Source organism: Myiozetetes cayanensis, unplaced genomic scaffold, assembly GCF_022539395.1.
Source record: "Myiozetetes cayanensis isolate MyiCay16 unplaced genomic scaffold, myiCay2020 scf30, whole genome shotgun sequence".
Lineage (NCBI taxonomy): Eukaryota > Metazoa > Chordata > Aves > Passeriformes > Tyrannidae > Myiozetetes > Myiozetetes cayanensis.
In genome coordinates, this window is record NW_026087522.1 from 5586912 (window position 1) to 5605968 (window position 19057).

Below are 19057 nucleotides of genomic sequence, written 5' to 3' on the forward strand. Positions count from 1 at the left end.
ATTCAATAGCTTATTGAAAAATTGCAGGTGAAAGTGGTGATTACAAGGGCGGGAACGCCTGTGACACGTCACTGCAGGCAGATCCTCGGTGAAGTGGCAGCTTTCCGGTGTGGCTGATCAATGGATGCAGGTGTTTGCTCGGGAGCACAGCCCTGCCTGGCTCGGGAAGCTGCGTCCCTGGGGCGCACGTGGCTCTGTCAATGGCCCTGGATTTCCCAGGACGTGCCTGGTCTGTGTGTGTTTTCATGGAATCCAAAGTGCCTGCTCAGGAGCTCGTTAAGCCTGGGGGGGGATGTGCTGTGCAGAACACGAAGCCACACATCATTTTTCAGTGCTTTCTGCAGAGAACAACAATCTTTTCTGTGCCCATTGAGCTCAATTATATATTATCAGGGCCCAGAAGTCGTGTGGATGCTTTGGAGCAGCTGGGTGCCTTCACAGCTGACACACTGGATGCGGTGACTGCGGGTTAAGTGCAGCTGGAGATTTCTGTGGCCTCTGATCAGAGCAGAACAGCAGTCGAGAATCACAAAACGCTTGTGATTCAAGCACTGTTTGTCACCAGTGGCAGTTTCCAAGAAGGGCAACTGAAGAGCAGCCCAGCCTTCAGCACAGGCCCTCTCCCACACAGAAACCCTCACACTGTGCATGTGTGCCAGTAAAGCCCCGGGCCTTCCAAGGATGAAATAACCCATGGTCAGTGTAAAGCACTCAGTGTTTCACAGCAGACTGGAGAACACCGAGCTGACATCAGCAGAGACAGATGATGTTCATTCACACAATAGGCCCTCTCTCTGGGCATAGCCCTCCACATGCACACCCTTGTGAAACATTTACCCCTCCAAACCCCTACAGAGCCCAGCCTAGACCTGCACAAAGCCCCACTGCTTCACCTTCCCCTTTTCCATCCTAGAAATCCTTCTCAAAGCCCAGATCTACCCATCTCCCTACATCACACAAGTATCTTCTCCCACTGTATCACTACACCCACCATGCTGTGATGTAACCTCAAAGCACAGTTACCTGGATATGGCCCTTTCTATTCTTTCAGTGCTGTAATCTGATTTTTTCAAAATGTAACAGTCTATTTTTCTAATTAAATGTTGTTAATATGGTAGATTAATAAACAACGCCTTGGGTGACACGACACCAAGCAGACGCAGTTCCATTAAATCAGTGGCCCCTCAAGTCCTGTTGCTGGTGACACTTGCTGTGGGTGCCTTCAGACTTTTGGCAACACTTGCACAGAATCAAACCACGCTGTATAGGCTGCAACACAAACAGCAAATCCAGTCATTTCAAAGTAATTGTGCCATTTTTTTTGAAACTGAAATGAAAAACATAAAAACCCAAACCAAACAACTTGTCTCTTCACAGACAGAATGGACCCATTATCTCCATTTCCATCAGTACATGGCCATATCCCTGCTGACCTGATCGTGGCTGGAAGCACTCCCAGGGCACATGACTTTGTCCCACACTCTGGGAGTTGGTAGTGATGTTCCCCGTCACTTCATACAAAGCCAGACCCCCAAAGGTGCAAAACCAGCCCAGACACCCCTGCACAGCTTCCAAACCCCTCTGTTGCCCTGCAGGAGCTATTTCATGGCCCAGGTACCGTCCTCATCTTCAGAAGTTTTAGTCACCAAAATCCACTGGCTGCCAGTAGAGTAATCCCAAACCCCAGCAGATGTGCACAAGGGGATTGGAGCCTTTCTCACCCACACTGGGTGCGTGCATGCTCTAGACAGGATTTGCAAGGTGTCTGACCTTACTCTGCACAGATACCTCTTTTTTCCCTTGCACAGAGCTACAAGTAGGCAGTCAAAGAAATGACACAGTTCTCCGTGGCTGTGTATAATATTTGTAGCTGCTATGGCACTCCCAAAGCCCACCCACAATTTCATTTTCAATTAGCAGCTCTTAGAAAAGCAGTAATGAAAGCAGTTGCTAAAGAGCACTCAGATGTCATTGAGAGACTGCAAACCCAAACTGTAAATAGCACATTGTAAATCACTTGTCACCACAGTCAGCTCTCCCCGGGATCACACTGCCGGTGACAATCAAACCCATCTGCTCCGCTCCCGACCAGTGTCACCACAACCCAGGCAGCCAACACCCACCTCCCGCTCTGCTCCCATTACCTGTCATGTGTGGGCTGGTCTGAGAGCCTGCACAAGCCGCTCTGGCCGTGGATGTGATTAAACACTCATCACACAAGGGTCCTTTCACCCTCCACAACACAGGTTTGCTGCACTGAAGCACCCACAACACAGTTAATGACACCATGCTCACAAGCAGGGGACAGTGATGGCCACCCAACCAGCCACCAAAAGCAGTCTCAAATGCAAGATGTATAAATTCGGGGTGAGGCTGCCAAGGAGATCGGGGACTTAATCCTGAGAAGGAACAGCTTCAATCCTTCCCTCCCTCCCCTTTAATTGATTCATGTAATGCACTACAAGGTGAAAGCTAATAGTTTATAATGCTTGTAGCTGATGGCTGCCAGAGTCAGTGGGGTATCTTTTGCTCCTTCCTGTTTTGCCTTTATCTCATTAAAATTTACCTCCTAATTCATCTCTCCATCGTGGGTTTTATTCCCTTTATTCACGATCCACCCTTTATTTATTACCATTTGTCTCCTTCCCTGCAGTCAGGCAGTATCTGGGATTGGGATTTGATATTCTGCAAGTGTCTTTGGGATCAGGTGGTGCAGGCAGAGCCCAGCAGCAGCCTGCTCTCACACAGCCATGGCCAGCTAAGACCCCTTGCCCAGCAGGCAGGTTGATGGTTTAGAAGCATTTCCAGGGGCTATCCTTTTCTGCAAGAACTGCAAGAATCTCCCAGCAGATGAACAGAACAATGAAGGAAATAGTGGAGGTAGCAAAAGTCAGTGTCTTCTGCTCTTTCCAAAACATACACCCACTGAACAAAGATCCTTCCCTCTCGTTATCAAAATAATCTCAACACTCCTTCTGCCCTGAAAACTCATTGTTTCCTGGTATGCCCCACTGTACTCGGACCTCAAGGAATAAAAACTCATTAAAATCCATTTAAAAATGTGTGCCACCATTTTACTAGTTTAAAAATGTTCACTTCAAGATTTCCAAATGGTTTTTACAGAAAACACATAAAAACATGCCACCACCAATTAACGTAAAGGAAATTAAATTTAAAACGCTGGAGAAATATTCTGATGAGTCTTATGTTTGCTTAATGCCAACTAAAATTTCCTTAAGGCATTTAATAAGTACATTTATAAAAGCTCACAAAGCAGAGTTCAAAAGTCTTCTCGCTAGTAAAATATGAGCCTTAATTAACCTACAGTTTCACATTTTCTGGATTTCAATAAACCTGTAGGCATTTCAGCAGAGCTGGATAAATACCTGCATGAACACTGCAAGGATTTTCTCTGAAAACTAATTAGCAGTGCTTTCAATAGCTGACTTCAACTAAAGCTGTTTGACAGGGAGCTTCATACCCTAAATCCTGCACTGAGAGTTCCTTCCAGCAGATAACAGATTTCACAGAGAGGCATATCCACCAGGACTGTCAACCACCGGCGGAACTACGAACAAGATCTCCAGGTATAAAACATTTCCCAGCAGGGACAGACTGCAGCCAAGGTCCTATGCCAGCACAGGAATGCAAGTGGCTGCATGAGGATTGCATCCTGCCACCCAGTTACATATTCACATGTGGCAATTCAGGATTCCTCCAGGGACAGGAGAGGCAGGATAAATTGGTTATGTATAAAATATATCACCCTGGTATAGCAAGGACACCATATACAGCCAGAAGCCTCCTGAACTTTAAATGGCTCTGGACACTCCTCCTGTGTCAAGCACAAACAACAGCAGCCCCAGTTCTTGGATTGTTGCCATCTGAGAAGGCTGACAATCAACTCTACTTCCCCTTCAAGAGCCCAGGAATTCAGTGGGATGGACCTGGGTGGGGAAAGCAACCCAAGGTGTGCAGCCAAGAGTCACTCCAGGAGGAAAAGTGCAACGTTATCAGGGAAAATCACCCTCAGAACTTATCATTCTCCTCCTTCTTTTGAGGTCTACACCATTTGTCTTGAAAGAAGACAGAAAATGCCTACCACAAACTCTCTCTATAAAGGTGGTGGGCATGCCTCTCCCAAGAGCTTTACAGTCTTTTCCATGACATCTTTTTTCCATGCCTGAGTGCCAAAGCCTCACGGGTTTGTCAGCACCTACACTGTTCATGAGACTAAGATGCTTGTATCTGAGGAGCTACACCCCTCCCAAAAGTATTAAATTTATGTTGAGCAAGATATTTTATTTCCTCTCAGTCTGATCCCGCAGGAATTAGGCAGGGTACTCAGATTTATCAGCTCAAAGGAAAAGCATCTTCCATGACATCTGTCAACACAATACCTTCCAAGACAGTGTATATTTATTCCCAAAAACATAACCTCACAAATAACCTCCATCAGCAGTGAGGCTGATTTCCTTCATAGCTGAAATTCTGGGCAGAAAGGCTCCACCTGACAATAGGCCACACCAGGGGAGTCAGACAATGCAAAAAGTCAGTTCTCCAGAGGCCAGTTCCTCCTGCCCAAAGCAGGTCCATTTACCATCTGACAGACCAAACCAGAACAGAGTGCAGACCACACAGGGGAACACAGGAAACAGTCATGGAAACACAGCAACCTTCAATATCTATTTATAACGTAACCATTGCATCAAATATCCTGAAGAGTTTTCCCCATCTCCCTTTGAAATACCAAGTAAAATTAAATTAGAAGAAATACCTTTAACAGCTGTGGTAGTGTAGAATAGGCATTTTTACAATTTGTGTGCTTTGCTGAAGTGCTGTATAATCTCTAATTTTATTTCTATACACAGTGTAGGCTTAAAAATCATCATGAAAACCTATTTTTTCCCAGCTTCTGTAACTCTGAATATCAAAATTGAATACAAGTCAGCATACTTGTCATCCTCAATGTTCCTTCCATTTCCCTGAGCTCACAAAATGAGAAGCAGTGAATTCTCACTATTTTCTACAAGTTTCTCTGCAAAGCAACGCTTGGTTTGCACTAAACAAGGATGAAAAATGATTCCATATATCAACCATCCCCATTAGACATGTAAATTTTGGTTTGAGGCTCATAAATATCAATCAAATGTAGGCAAAAGCTGACCTTTTTACTATTACCTCTTTTTTCTGCATCTGCATCACAGAAATCACACTTGTCACACTTTCTTCTTTTTTAAAAAACATAACAAACACGGCACTGCACAGTCACGAAGAAGAACCCAACATTTCCAGCCTCAGGCTTTGCAACCCTGGATGGGACCTGCTGACTCTTGCCACGTGTGAGCCACAGCTACCCTGGAAGGGAACAACACTGCTGGGAAGGCAGAAGTTCTTGCTTAGGGCAGGTTCTGAGTAACCCAGAGGAGCAGAACCAGTGCCACTGACACCCTACAAACGAGTTCCTCAAACTGTAATCAGTCTCAGAGCTTGATTAACAGCTGCCCTTCTTGCAATTAGCTCACCTTGCCCTTGGCATTCAGAGGGCTCTTGTGCTTCCCTGAACCAAGTCTAGAAACAAGAATGCGTATTTATAGGACAAAGGTGGCCTTGCAGTGTAACAGAGAGATCACATTTGTTTGCCCTGACAGCCTCACAGCCTGCCTGTGACAGCTGTCCCAACCGCTGCACATTTATTAATCAGACCAGCTCCACCATCAATACACCTGCTCAGCCATCTCCTGCTCTGGCAGGACACAGCACCGAGTGCCACCCGAGAGCAAAACAACCACAACAGGATTCCAAGAAGTGACCCCACAAAACAAGAAACTGGCTTCTACATACCATGTGCCAAGAGCCAGAGCCCTCCCTCCCCGCAGCAGGTGCCTTGTGTCCCACCTGTCTGAGGCCCTTGGGGAGTTTCTTCCTTTTGCCGAGGTGCTGGCACAGGTTCCGGTCATTTTCCCGGTCGGAGCTGTACTGGTGGTGGTGGAGCCTGTTCTTTTTGGGAAGGTACGACAGCCCATTGGTAAGTGCTTCCCGCTTCTTCTTGGCCAGAGGGTTCTGTCGCTTCTCCACACGTTCCTGAGGTTTCAGAGCTATGTCCTTCTGCAGAAGGAGAGAAAAAGACAGCGGTTTAGCCACAGCTCTGCTTTGCTTGGCCTCTTGAAGCAGCAATTCCAGGTGACCAGCAAAGAACTCTGGAGGCAACACTACAGTCACCAGAGAAGGAAAAAACCCCAGCCCTCACTGATGTCCTCTTAACCACTTAAGAGGCAAACACAAAATGAAGTCGGTCAGATGAAGTGAGTGCACACAAGCAAACACATCCTCCTCGAGCTTTCATTCCCCCAACCTCACAGTTCTCCAAAGCATCTCATGTATCAAGTGAACACACATTCAGAAGACAACATATGTTTATAATGTTTAAATTAACAATCTGCTTTGATTTAAGCAATGCTCAACTTTTCATATTTATTTTATTATTTCTTGTATTTGACAAGCCAAGGCACGAGCTGACCTAAATCCAGTTAGGGCCAATGAATCTCCATTGACTTCAGGGGAGGTTTCCCTCGAGCCTGACTTAAGCAGCAGGTTTCCAAATCCCAGGGAGGGGGGAAAAGTGCACAAACAAGCAGCTTGTATTTGAAAACTTTGTTACTGACCCTTTAACCCCCAGAATCAATGTCTGCCTGTAAAAAATACTCCAGCCTTGTAACACAAACATGACTTTTCTCACTTAGCCCACAGCTATTTTCGTGCTGATAACCTGCAACACACAGAACCCCTGTTTTCATTTCAAATAAATATTACTTGAATCTCTTTCAATAACACAGAATTAAATGCAGAGGGAGAAGAGGCTGGAGAATTCATTAGGAGAGAAGAACTATTGGAAAGAGGTTAATTATAGTGCATATTGTGCATCTAATAAATGCAATGTGCTGAGTCACATCTCCTCCAAGAACTCCAAGGGTGTGGTATTGCCTTGTGAGGGCCATGAAACAGTGGAATACTTTCAGCACTCTCTGCTCTCAGTCCTCCTGCTTTGACCAGGAGCTCCCCATGCCCCACCATAAAGCACTCTGGGATCTTGTAGCCTTTCAGCTGCTGTCTCAATATTGCCACTCCATATTATAACTGACATACAGACTGAGGTTCAGGAGAATATAGATAAAATTATGCCACCTTTTAATGCAAAAAAAAACATGCCCAAAGGCAAAAATCAGTTTGGCTTTAATTAAAGAATGCTCCCTAAATGCTTCTCCAAAACACAGGAGCTTCACAAAATTCATAACTGAAACCAATGAGATGATTAATTAAACTGGAGACAATCATCATTCACATTTCATATTTAGTAAAAAGAATGATTTCACAAGTATTAAAGATGGGAGTACTGAACAGAAGCTGTAAGACACTTCTTCTACCTTTTCTTCACCTAAGACCCCATCGGAAATATCCCAGGCTTTTCTTCACAGAGTTATTCATATCCCAAAAGTTAGGAGCCTTATCCAGCCTCATAAAAAAGAATTTCAGCATCTTTAACTCTAAAGCAGATTAGTATTTTAAGGACCTCATGTCTCTCCTTGCTGGTTCCTCAACCATCTGGAAAAGAACTCGTAGTAGCACTTCCTTCACGTTCTGCTTTGAGATCTCCTTGTGAGGAGCCCTGTGCTCAACCTGAGAGATCCCACAGAGCAGCCCAAGGAAATGAAAAGCAAGAACAGCCCTTTCCTCAGCACACCTTCTGTCTCCTTTCCCAGGATGGCTTTAGGTTTAGCTCCATGCCCTGAATGCAGGAAGGCAAATTCTCAGGTAACATGTACCGAGTAACCATTTCAGCCGTGCTCATCATCAACGGCTTCATAAACCTACAGCATCCACAAACACACCTGGGCCTCCTGGACAGCAAAGGCAGCTTATAAAATACACTGATTTGTACCTTAAGATCAGGCTGCTAACAATCTTTAATTTTTTCAGGTCAGTTTAAAAAAAAGTGCTTTATGAGTAGTACATTATACCAGCAAAGACTTCTGTTAAAACACAGAGCTAATTTGGTAGATAGAAATGCTGCTGGGAGGATTCACTCTAAATGTGAAAGGTTGAAGGAGTGAACAAAGGGGAACATTTCTGGGGGAAAAAAAAAAAAAAATTCTTCTAATGACTAAGAAGCTTTTGTGGGATTTTTTTTTTCCTCCCGGCTATGAGTGATCTAAATGAAACAGTGGCAGGTTTCCAGGTGCTTATAAAATGTCTAATGGGGCTAGAACTTGCCATCAAGAAATTACTAGTCCCCATTAGCTTTAAAGAGGGTGTAAGATGGGTCAGATTGTGCAGATCACTGTGGATGTACCTGGGAGAAGCCCGTGTTCCACCCCACTGCAGAAAATTTCATGAATTGTCAGAAACTCCTAAAGGACATGGAGCTCAAGTCAGAATTGGGATCAAAGAATCTGCATACACAGACAGAGATGAGTGACACCAAATTAACAAAGCCTTCCACAAGCTGCTGAAAAGGAATCCTCCCAGACAGAAGGAAGGACTGTCAGGAGTCTTCGAAAATAAGGAGCCTCTTCTGCTCACTAAGAGGGGCGAGGGAGCTCCTCACGTACCTAACTCAGTGTTCTGCAAATTGGGACAGGGGCCTTGAATCCTGTTTGGTGGGTGGGCTTGCTATGAAATGTAGACATAAAGATTGGTGTTGAGGCAATCCCATTCCTCCAGAACAGCCCTCTGCTTTTTATCAGCTGACACCACTGCAGAGAAAATTGCAGAGTGCTGTGGGTCAAACCCTTGGGTAATGGGACTGTGGGGTAGAACCTGCCATGGCCTGCAACAGATCCACGACTTGGCCTTAAAATATGTATGTATGTGGAAATACGTACTGAAATCTTCGTCTGCAGACCAGACTGCAACACAACATGGTAAAGGAATGAAGCTCAGACACAGGCGGGCAGGATGTATCAAAAGTAGCTTGAATAGGGGTCACACCGGGCGTTGCTCCTCGTGTTTGAGGGTGCAAACTGCCCGGGATTGTCTCACACATGAGCAGGGATTCTGCCCCGTGGAGCCCCTGGGCTTGGCAGAGGCAGCCCTTGGCTGGGAACCAGGGCCCTGCATAAATCACTTCCCCACTCGCTGCCCTTTGTCCCTGCTCCCGTTTTTCTCTCTCCCTCGTTTAGACAGGACAATGGCTGTACCACGCCGTGTGCTCCCACATTAGCCAGCACAATCTTAATTACAGACTTCAGGCATCATCGTGATTAGAGTAATAAGCTGTAATTACTCTAAGGTGACAGGACTGCAGAGACTTTATCTACATAGATAAGAAGATGTAGTAATATTTCATGTCGAGACGTATTTGTCAGCAGCTACCCATGGAGTGGATTCAAACTAAGCACCAGACCCCATGAACACACTCAGTCTTTAATGGAGGTTTTTCTCCTCTCCTGCCAGCATACAAGCCCACACATTATTAAATAAATCCTACAAACCTATTAGGCACAGTTTAAAACCATCTTATTCAGAGATATCTTTCATCAGGAAAGTGCCTTAAGTGTATCAGGAAGGTGACTTAAATGTATAAATATGTAATTACATGCAATTCAGTACAAAAGTGCATTAATATTTATGAGTGTACTGTATAATCTAAAAAAATTCCATTTGTTTTATTTCTACTGGGCACATTAATCAACCTGATACCACTGTATGTGCCATGGTGGGGCAGAGCCGCCCCTGCTATGACATTAGGAGGAGCCTGGTGGGTGTCCCTGCAGTCACCTCGGCTCCAGCTCCCATCAACAGCTTCAATCCAAGCCCTCCCTTTGGGGAGGGAAGGAGAAGCAGCCTCTGTGGGCCATCAGATAATTTCTCGAGGTAGGAGGCTGGGAGGACACACTCATCAAGTGTTGTGTTTTCAGGGAGCTGTGTCTGATTTATTTCAGCACAGTCCATCTCCCTGCTATGTAAATGACAACTCACTGATTAAAAATCAGCCCCCAGTGGCAGCAGAGCAGAGCTTTGGGGGTGCCCACATCACCCCTGTGAACCTCACCCAAGAGCTGCTGCCCTTCCCTCCTGCCCCTGCCCTCGGACGACAACTTAAAAACTGCATGTGAATAACAGGAACTCTGCTCCACTCATCATCACAGGATTTTCTATGGGAACACAGGATGAAAAGCAACACTGTAAATGCAGTGTGTAGCAAATGCACTGCAGAAATTTCTCTGGATGAACGTTTCAGGTGCTACTCAGAGATTTCAAGTCCTTTCCAAAACATCCTTGTGGGTTATCATTACAATTCCAGTGTTGCAAGAACTTATTTTCTGAATTTGCACTGAATGAGACCTCAGTAAAGTACAACTTTTGAAAACTGATCATCAAAACCAGGCATAGCTTACAGTGCAGTGCTGGTTAAACCAAATAACAACTGCAATGTTCTACGACTACATTCCAATTATTTGCTCTTTGGGTTCTTGCCAAAGTCCACTACAGCATTATATCAGAGCCCAGCAATTTATCCTTCATTCCAGCAGCTGAGAGAAGTCCTGCAGCTTGGTCAGCACAGAATCACAGAGTGGTTTGGGTTGGAGTGGATCTTAAAGCTCATCTCGTTCCCCCCCCTGCCCTGGGCAGGGACACCTTCCATAGCCCAGGTTGCTCCAAGCCCCGTCCAACCTGCCCTTGGACACTCCCAGGGATGGGGCAGCCACAGTGCCAGGGCCTCAGCACCCTCACAGGGAAGTGTCACAGTGGGAAACATCAGCTGGGAATCCAGGACAGCAACATGCACAAACAGCTGCACAAAGTTTTGAGAGTTTGAGAGGACCAGACTGAGAATACCAAATTTGCCATCACATCCTGACAGTCTTCACTGACTCACACTATGTTTCCATTATATTGGGGAAGAATTTTTATAGCTGATGGATGAAAATGCCCCAAGACTTCAATACCTTTCTCATGTTTCATAATTTGCTATTTTAATTCTGTCAGAAACAAGATGTAAAGATCTGAAAACAATGCATTGACCAGTCCCTATAATCTTTCAAAATCAGGAAATAAAACAAGATGGTTATAAAACCATTCATTTCTCTACAGATAAAATAGCTAAATATACTGTGTATTCTTCTGATGAAGAACAAGTTCCTTGAATAATTTATCTAGGGGAAAAAATTGCAAACACTCTCATAACAACACTAAGGAGAAAGGAAGGCAGGTGTAAAGTGCAGTGCAAAAGAGAAAAATATTCTCAAAGTGTCGATATTATGGTATTTTTGGACACAAGGGACTGGTGAAGAGAGACATGATGTCAACTACAGTGGGTGCAGTAGCCCATCCACTAATCCCAGCAATTCCTTCAAGTCCCCAGACCTCCACAGAAAGGTTTAATCTTGTTTTGTTTGCTTTGTTGTCACAAAACTGCAGTCCATTGCCTCCTACATCTCTCTGGAATCTGAAAACAAAGTGGTTCAGTGTTGTGCAAAAGCGGTTGTGCAACAGAGTGAAGATGAAACGCGGTGCCAGCTGCGGGATGCCGCGGTGCTTACAGATGAAGGCAAAACAATAGCAAAGCAAGTTGCTGTCTGCTTGAGATATGTTGTGTGAAAGAGCTTCTGTAGCAAAGAGATTGCTTTGATTTTTCATCCCAAAACCATTTGTTAACAATATCTTTGATAAACAGAAGGTTCCCTTTCAGGTCCTGCCGATTTAAACTGCACACACACACAAAAAACTACATCAAGGCAACATTATTGAGGTGACAAAGTCAAGGACTTGGAAGTTATGAAAGGCCAGGATTAAGGCTGCAGCCACCACCTTAATTCAGCCATCTTGTGCATACACATCATGATTACAATCTTTAATTACATGATCCCATGCTCCTACTTCCCTAAACAGAATGGAAGGTGTTCAGCTAATGAGCAGCCACTCAGGATTTTGTTTTCTCCTCTTTGTCCATGTGTGGACCTCAACCTTGTTTACTGACACTCCATTCACACCCTCCTCTCAAGGCACAATTATTAATTTCCTCAAGGGCTTTTCTATACAGCTCCTCACAATAGTATCAGATGCTCAACAAATACCTACAGCCTCTTTTACAGCAGTTTTGCCACACAAAGGTATTTCACTGTTCCCATTTTATAGGTGCCAACAACAGTCCTGACATGCTCAGGTCAAAAACATCTGCTAATTTTAAGCATCCCATTACGAAGCACTGAAGATTTGATTTTTCAGAGTGCTTGGCTCTGCTGAGCCCTTTATCTGATGAAGCACAGCCTCCATGGATTTTGGCAGCTGTGGGGAGTGCCAAGTTCTCCTGAGATCAGGCCTTAGTGAGCACCACGTGTGGTAAGGATACAGAGAAGGGCTGCTTCTAAAATATGTGCTGCAATGGCCTCCCTCAGTGCCACATAGTAAATACGAGCTGGAGGAAAACTCAGACTACAGTGCCAGCTGGGGAGCTGGCAAAAGCTGAAATCATACTTAGAGATGGGTATCAGAGCAATTGATTGCCGTTCATTCATTTCATGTTTTTCAAACATGATATTCTCAGCCTTATCCTTCTCCCTCCCTTCTCATTTTGTCACTCAAATACTGTACCACACCACGTAAGAGCTGTGGAGAACAGTCAGGAAATTACCAGAGTCTGCACAACCTGAGTTAGGAGAAAACTTCATCTTGGATGGTGTGTGGAGAAAGTGCTGAGCAATGCCAGCTTAGACTACAGAGCCGTGGAACTGTTTTACCTGAAGCTGCCCAACTTCGTAGAAGGCAAAGTGCACCCAGCTGATTGTGCTCAGACTGGCTGAGCCAGATGCCTGCGTACTCCTGCCAAAAGGAAGAGATCCTAAAGCTCTGAGTCCAGCCACCTGCTGCCAGCCTAGAAGTCCCATCGTGTTTTTTCTAGAGATGTTTTTAGGTCTTACACAAGTTGCCAGCAGAGTCCAAGGTTACCCCTTTCTTGCAGACTTCACTACCTGATCTCTGTTACACTTGGAGGATGTGCTGTGCTGAAACCCCAGTGAGTCCTGGCCTCTCCCAGCAGGAATCTGTGTCCTCTGCTGGCACCATCTCAGCCCCATTCTCTCCAGCTCCTCCACAGACAGTCTCTCAAACTTTGCAAATCATCTTCAGCAAGTACCTGTGGTCCCTACACCTCCAGCCTTGGTTCCCTGGAGTACCCAGGGCAGCCCCCCTGGCTGCCCCACTCCTGGCCCATCCCTGCTCCCTGGGCAGAATCCAAGCCTCAATCCCAGTGCTTCCAGCACAGCAGGGCTGTTCCTGGTCCCTGCATCCCAGACATGCCTTACACAGCTCCCAGCCCCCTCCTGCTCACACAGGGCAGCCCCTGCAGCCAAGGGAGATGGAATCCCACCGGCCCTGGGTTTATTTCACAGTGCTGGACCTTAAATAAATGGGCTTGATTTACCCAGTGAGCAGCAGGGCCACAGTCTCATATTTATTTCCTTTGTTTGAGGAATGAAAAGAAATACAAAAGAGATGTGGGGAGGAGTCCCTGGGGATGCTCCCTTTAAATCTGCATGCCAACAAAGAGGGCTCCACTGCTCCAGCACTGCTCAGTGAGGATTACAGATTAGGCAGGGACAGGAGCATTAAGCCAGCTCCTAGAGCAGTGGTGAATTTGGCTCGATCCCTGTGCTGTACTACACTAGTTGCACATTTATGGTGATGATTCCAGGGATACAGCACTGTTCTGGCCAGTCCAGCCCTGCACAGCACTGCCCTGACGTGGGGCAGAAACACATCTGACTGTGGGACAGGACTGCCCACATCTCCCAGAGCTGCCTGTGCCTGAATGCCAGGGGCAGCTTCCTCTCACAGCAGGGCCAAGAATGTTTCTCCCTAGAAAATGGGATTTTCATGGTGGAAAGAATCCAACTGAACAGTTATCAAGTACCACACAGAGAAATATGAGACACAAATATTTCAGTTTGTATAAATAATTGAGCAAGTCCTCAGTGGGAAAATTTTAGATTATTTTTTCCCCTTCACGTTGTTTTATTTTTACCTTTTTTTGTGATTTAGGATGGAAAAAATATTTTAAAATTTCAGACTTTCTCCCCAAAATAAAAATTGTGTTCACTTCTATCTGTAGTTATACAGAACTTGCATATAGTGATCACAACACACATGCCAACCTAGGGCCCAGTTGCTTTCTTAGCTTTAAGGACAGAATACACCCACTCTTAACCCTATTTATTTTATTTGGTTTGCCCCACGTCCTGCCAAATTTTCCAGGATATTTCACTGGAGGAAAGTATGATTCCACTGCAGGAGTCTCTGGCACTGTGGGCTCCTCCTCTCTCCACACACATATTGTGTTTGCTGAATAATTCAAACAGCACTTTGGTTGGCAGGCTACAGACCCAGGCAAGGAGTTAGCGAGCCAATAAATTTTACATTTAAAGGGTATCCCCCTCATTGGTAGGGTTAGAATAAATGGATGTGGGCTTAGACAGCTCTCATCCCTGCTATTCCTGCACCAGGGAGAAACAGATGACTTCAGCCTGCAGGCTCTCACACTGGCCCCATTCATTAGCAGAGCACTCAGCATTCATAAAAAATGTATTATGGTTTGTAAATCGAATCAGAAGCACCTCTGTACTCCTTGTCTTGTGGGAAGATGGGGCAGCACCAGGAAGGTCCAGGGCCAGTGGAAGGGTCTGACAGTGCTCAGAAAAACCTCATGGCCACGGAAAAGCCCTGGGTGGGGCATACACAGACACAGAGTGGGGCACACACAGACAGGGCACACTCAGACACAGAGTGGGGCACACACAGACAGGGCTCTGCTGCTGTGTCATCCTCAAGACTAGGCCAGAAAACCTGCTCTTCAGGAGTCAGGACAAAGAAACCACCTGGAGACAGCACAGGGAAAAACAACGAGGAAACTGTGCTCTAGGGAGAGAGATGACATGTATTTCTGTATCCCACATACAGGCAAAGCAGAGCATCCCTCTGCACACACCACCCCGCAGGACAGATGATACAGAAATGAGCAAGGAAAAGGACAGAATTAGAAAAACTACTCTTGGATTATGCCAGATGGTGTAATCCATGAGTAATCCAAGCTGCAGATATTTTAACCAAACCAAAAAAAAATCTCCATGTGAGTTATAATTATTAAGAGTTAACAAAAAAATTAATCAATTTTGAAACAATTCTTCTGCATCTTGTGGGTCAAGAAGTTGAACTACTTAACACATGGTCTTGTCTGTCTTCTAAGCTCCTACTGTCTTGTACTCATCTTGATTTTCTTTCCCCTTCTGTGGGAACCCCTGAACTCTACCACTGTTTTGGCATGTGGCATCAGAGCCTCACACAAAAGACTGATGAGGAAAGATTTTAAAATGAAAGAGCAGTGATTAGAAAATACAGAGCTCGGCTAGGACCTGAGGACTACAACACTTAAGGAGAGCTTGGCAATATTTCTCATTAGGAAAAGGATCAGAACCTTTGTGCAATTAGAGGGGGAAAAAGAAACCACGGTTCAACTTCCCCTCTGCAAATGAAACCTCCTTCTAGCATTCAGGCTGAAAAAAATAGCAAAGAACAAAAGTTTAAGAAATAGAGCAATATGTAACCTTTCCATTTGCTGGCTTATTCTTCCCCAAGGAAAGAGATACAGTGAAGATAAATTTGATGATCAAAAAACCAGAGGGATTACATTCTTGTACCGTGCTGATCACTGGCAAATCCCCCTCTCTGCAGTTCAGAAGCACAGCTTAGCATAACAGACAAGATTTATCATTGCCTTGTCCTTCGCACCACGTACAAAGCAGCTGTAAGATGCTCCTGTCTCGAGAGTCCTCCTTCCCATGATGAAATAAATACCAGAACTGTTCTGCTCTGACTGTACAAAGGTACGAGCCCCGTGCCCAGCGCAGAGCTCGGACCCCCCGGGTAACTGCCACGTGTTTTCCATCTCTGTTTTTCCACTGATGTGAATCCATCATATCCTGGGGACAAAGCCTTTGTTTCAGCTCAGTGGATGCTACAAAGCCTACATGGCATCACCCAAAAAAACCATCAGGTCTATTCAGCCGTTCCTAGGAGGTGAAAAAGATCTTCCCTTCCATCCTGTCCAGTTAAATGGGCACAGAAGAGAGCATGAAAAATAAACTGGGAAAACCAGAGATGACTGCTTGCTCCAGTTTTACCCCAGGGCACAGACCCTGCAAAGCTACCTCATACATCAGAGAAAAAGAAGATTTCCTTTACTGTCGTGCTGTGGCTGAAAATATAATGTCTTCTACAAATATTCAAGGTCCTTTATGGATAGATCTTTTAAAACTCAAGTGTCATCTAATATTCAGGGCTATTTAGTGGCTCAAAAAACAATTTCTCTAATATTCTCATTTATAGCCACCTAAAAGCCACAAATTTAACTTGGTAGGGATGCAGAGCCAGGGGATCTGATTCCAAAACAGAACATCTTGAGTCAAGAGCTTTGCTAATGCCTCCAGCAAACTTGCAAGGAGTTACAAAAGCTGTGAATCACTTCACTTCAGCAGCACTTACAGTCAAACCCTGCTCCTCCTGCACCCGCTGCCTCGACTGAACTCCTAACCATCCCTTCTGCAGAAAGCAGCCCAACTGCTGCCTCTCTGCAAGACTTGCCTGGAGCAGGAGGCAGATGAAGCTCTGCAAAGCATCTCTCGAGAGCCACCGAACACGTTGAGGAGAATCAGAACCGTAAGTGGGAATCAAACTGCACTTGGAAGGAAACCTTTCCCATTCAAGATCTGTTTTCTAAGCTGCTTGTTGGGGCCAATATCCAAATCTCTCCTGTCTGACCTTATCACAGCTCGTCAGGCACAGGATTACAGCTGGCCAGACTGAGAAGGTGAGTTGTTAATGTGGGGACTTGGAGGCTGAAATTCCTGATCTCCCCCCAACTGTCACTGTGACCTGCAGCAGTGAGCTAAGCCCTGATCCACAAAGAGGGCATTCAGGGGCCTAAAACTATTTAATTCCCATTGACTGGTTTTCCAAAGGAAATAAATGGCTCTGTGAGTTTGGGCCTTTAGCCCTTCCGTGGAGCAGTGCTCATCGGTGAAATGGAAGTAAAGCCACAGCCTATTTCATCTGTGCCTTGCAATGCTAAATACTTAAAGAGGTAAATGGATCAGGCACCACAGGAACAAAGGGACTGCACACATGCTTACAGAAAGCAAACAGGCACTGCAGAGGTGATCCAGGTTCATGGGGCAGGTGGCACATCTCCCTCCAGTCGGACCGAGGTTGAGGCAGCCTCTTCTGTCCAACTGGTCCGCCCCATAAAACATTTCGGGACTTGCACTATCCATTCCTTTGTTTTGGAAACAACAACAAAGCCAGTCTCTCATCTTCCAAGCTTTTGCAGCCCTGCAACTTCATCAGGCCAAACCACCACAGCCAGTGCATTCCCGTGGGACTCTGTTCCCTGCCCAGCAGGTACTTCCCTGTTCTCCTCCAGCTGATGTGTGGGGTGGGAAAGTCATGCTTTTTGTATCTTCTCCATCACCCTTACTGGAAGAGATGAGCATCACCAGCCTCACTGCCACCACTCAGCCACACATCCATGGATTTGGTTCTTGCTTTCTCCTGTTTTCCCCTCCCACACACACAGGCTCCCTGTTCCCCTCCCCAGCACAGAGGGGGCACAGCATTTCCCTTCCCTGTTCTTCATCCTAATTCCAGACAACTCTTAGTCTCTGTCCCTCTCCAGGAGGAGGAGCAGCCTCATCCCATCTTCCTCCAGCATCCTGAATCCTGCTGTCTGTGCTGAGCCAGTGCCTCTGCTTCCCGAGGAGCTCTCTCCTGCCAGCCCTCCCCCCACCAACGACCCTCCCCACACAAGCTGCAGCCTCTGAAATCATTCCCTGCATTTCCCTGCAGGTTGAGAACTCCTGACACCGACATGGGGATCAAGGTGGGGGGCAAAGGGAAGAAGGGCCTGCAGGCAGTGTCCTTGCTCAGCTCCCCACAGCCCTCACACAGCCCCGCACAAGGGGCTCTGGGGGAGCAGCTCTGCTCTGACAGGACAGCCACCAGCCAAGCTGGCACTGTGCAGGGGCTGTGCCAGCCTGTGCCTCTGCCTTTGTACTCCCTGAGGGTCACAGTGGTGCTCTGGGAGGAACCATCCCCTGCACAGACAGTCCCGAGGCCCCCAGTGCACTCTTGGTCCCTGGGACTCCGGTGCTTTCTCTGAGTGCACTCTGCTGGCACTGGGGCCCTGTGGAAGCTCCTGCCCACGAGTATGGACCCAGCCACACTGCAAATGCACTCTGGCACTCGGAGTAAGTGAGCCAGCCCCTGTGAGGAACGGTGGGAACAGAGCTGAGAATAAGGAATTTGAGAAAGTCATCCCTTTGTTTTTTTCCAATTCTATAACCTGTCTCCCATTCTTACATCTCATGTGACTAAGACACTCCTCAGAAATGCAGTTCAGGGTGGAAAATCCAAACCAACACTTCCAAAGGCCACCCAAAGTCTGCAGTTTTATTATGAAACAAAAATAACCTCAAACCCTTGGACTAAACAAATGCCTGGGGTGAAGAAGATGGAATAAATTAAAGGATGTAATTATGGCTGGGAAAAGAGGGAAGGAGGTTGCTCAACAGGATGAAAGAGGGATTTGAGGAATAAGAAATGAAAGGAGGTGTCAGCTTGAATCAGCCAGGTTGAAAACTGCTACTGATTTTGACTGACATACTGAGACTTTCCAATTGCAAATCCTTTCTCTAATAAGCTGCAAATTCATCTCTACACTTTTACTTTGATCTTAAAGCAAATGTTTTATAATGGACACATTTAATGATTTTCAGGTGCTTATTGGTTCTATCGGACTTGATACTGGAATCAATCTCCCCTTTTAGAAAGCTTGGGTTAATGGCAAAGTTTATTAAACTGCACGCAGTCATTCAGAAAAGATCAATAGAGACATGATTACAGAGCAACCAGAGGATTAAACATGAGATTTATCACAAAATTAAACTGAATTAAATGTTCTCTGATAGCACTTGAAATGCTGTCAATACTCTTAACTGATAATCTATGC

At 45.8% G+C, this 19057-nt stretch overlaps 1 protein-coding gene across 1 annotated transcript in view; it reads right to left on the reverse strand.

The window, feature by feature from the left end:
- Nucleotides 1-19057, reverse strand: part of AUTS2 (activator of transcription and developmental regulator AUTS2) — a 753479-nt gene that overhangs the window by 545850 nt on the left and 188572 nt on the right. Inside the window, 1 exon segment of the mRNA XM_050325674.1 lies at nt 5899-6108. Within this exon segment, the coding sequence (XP_050181631.1) occupies nt 5899-6108 (210 nt within the window).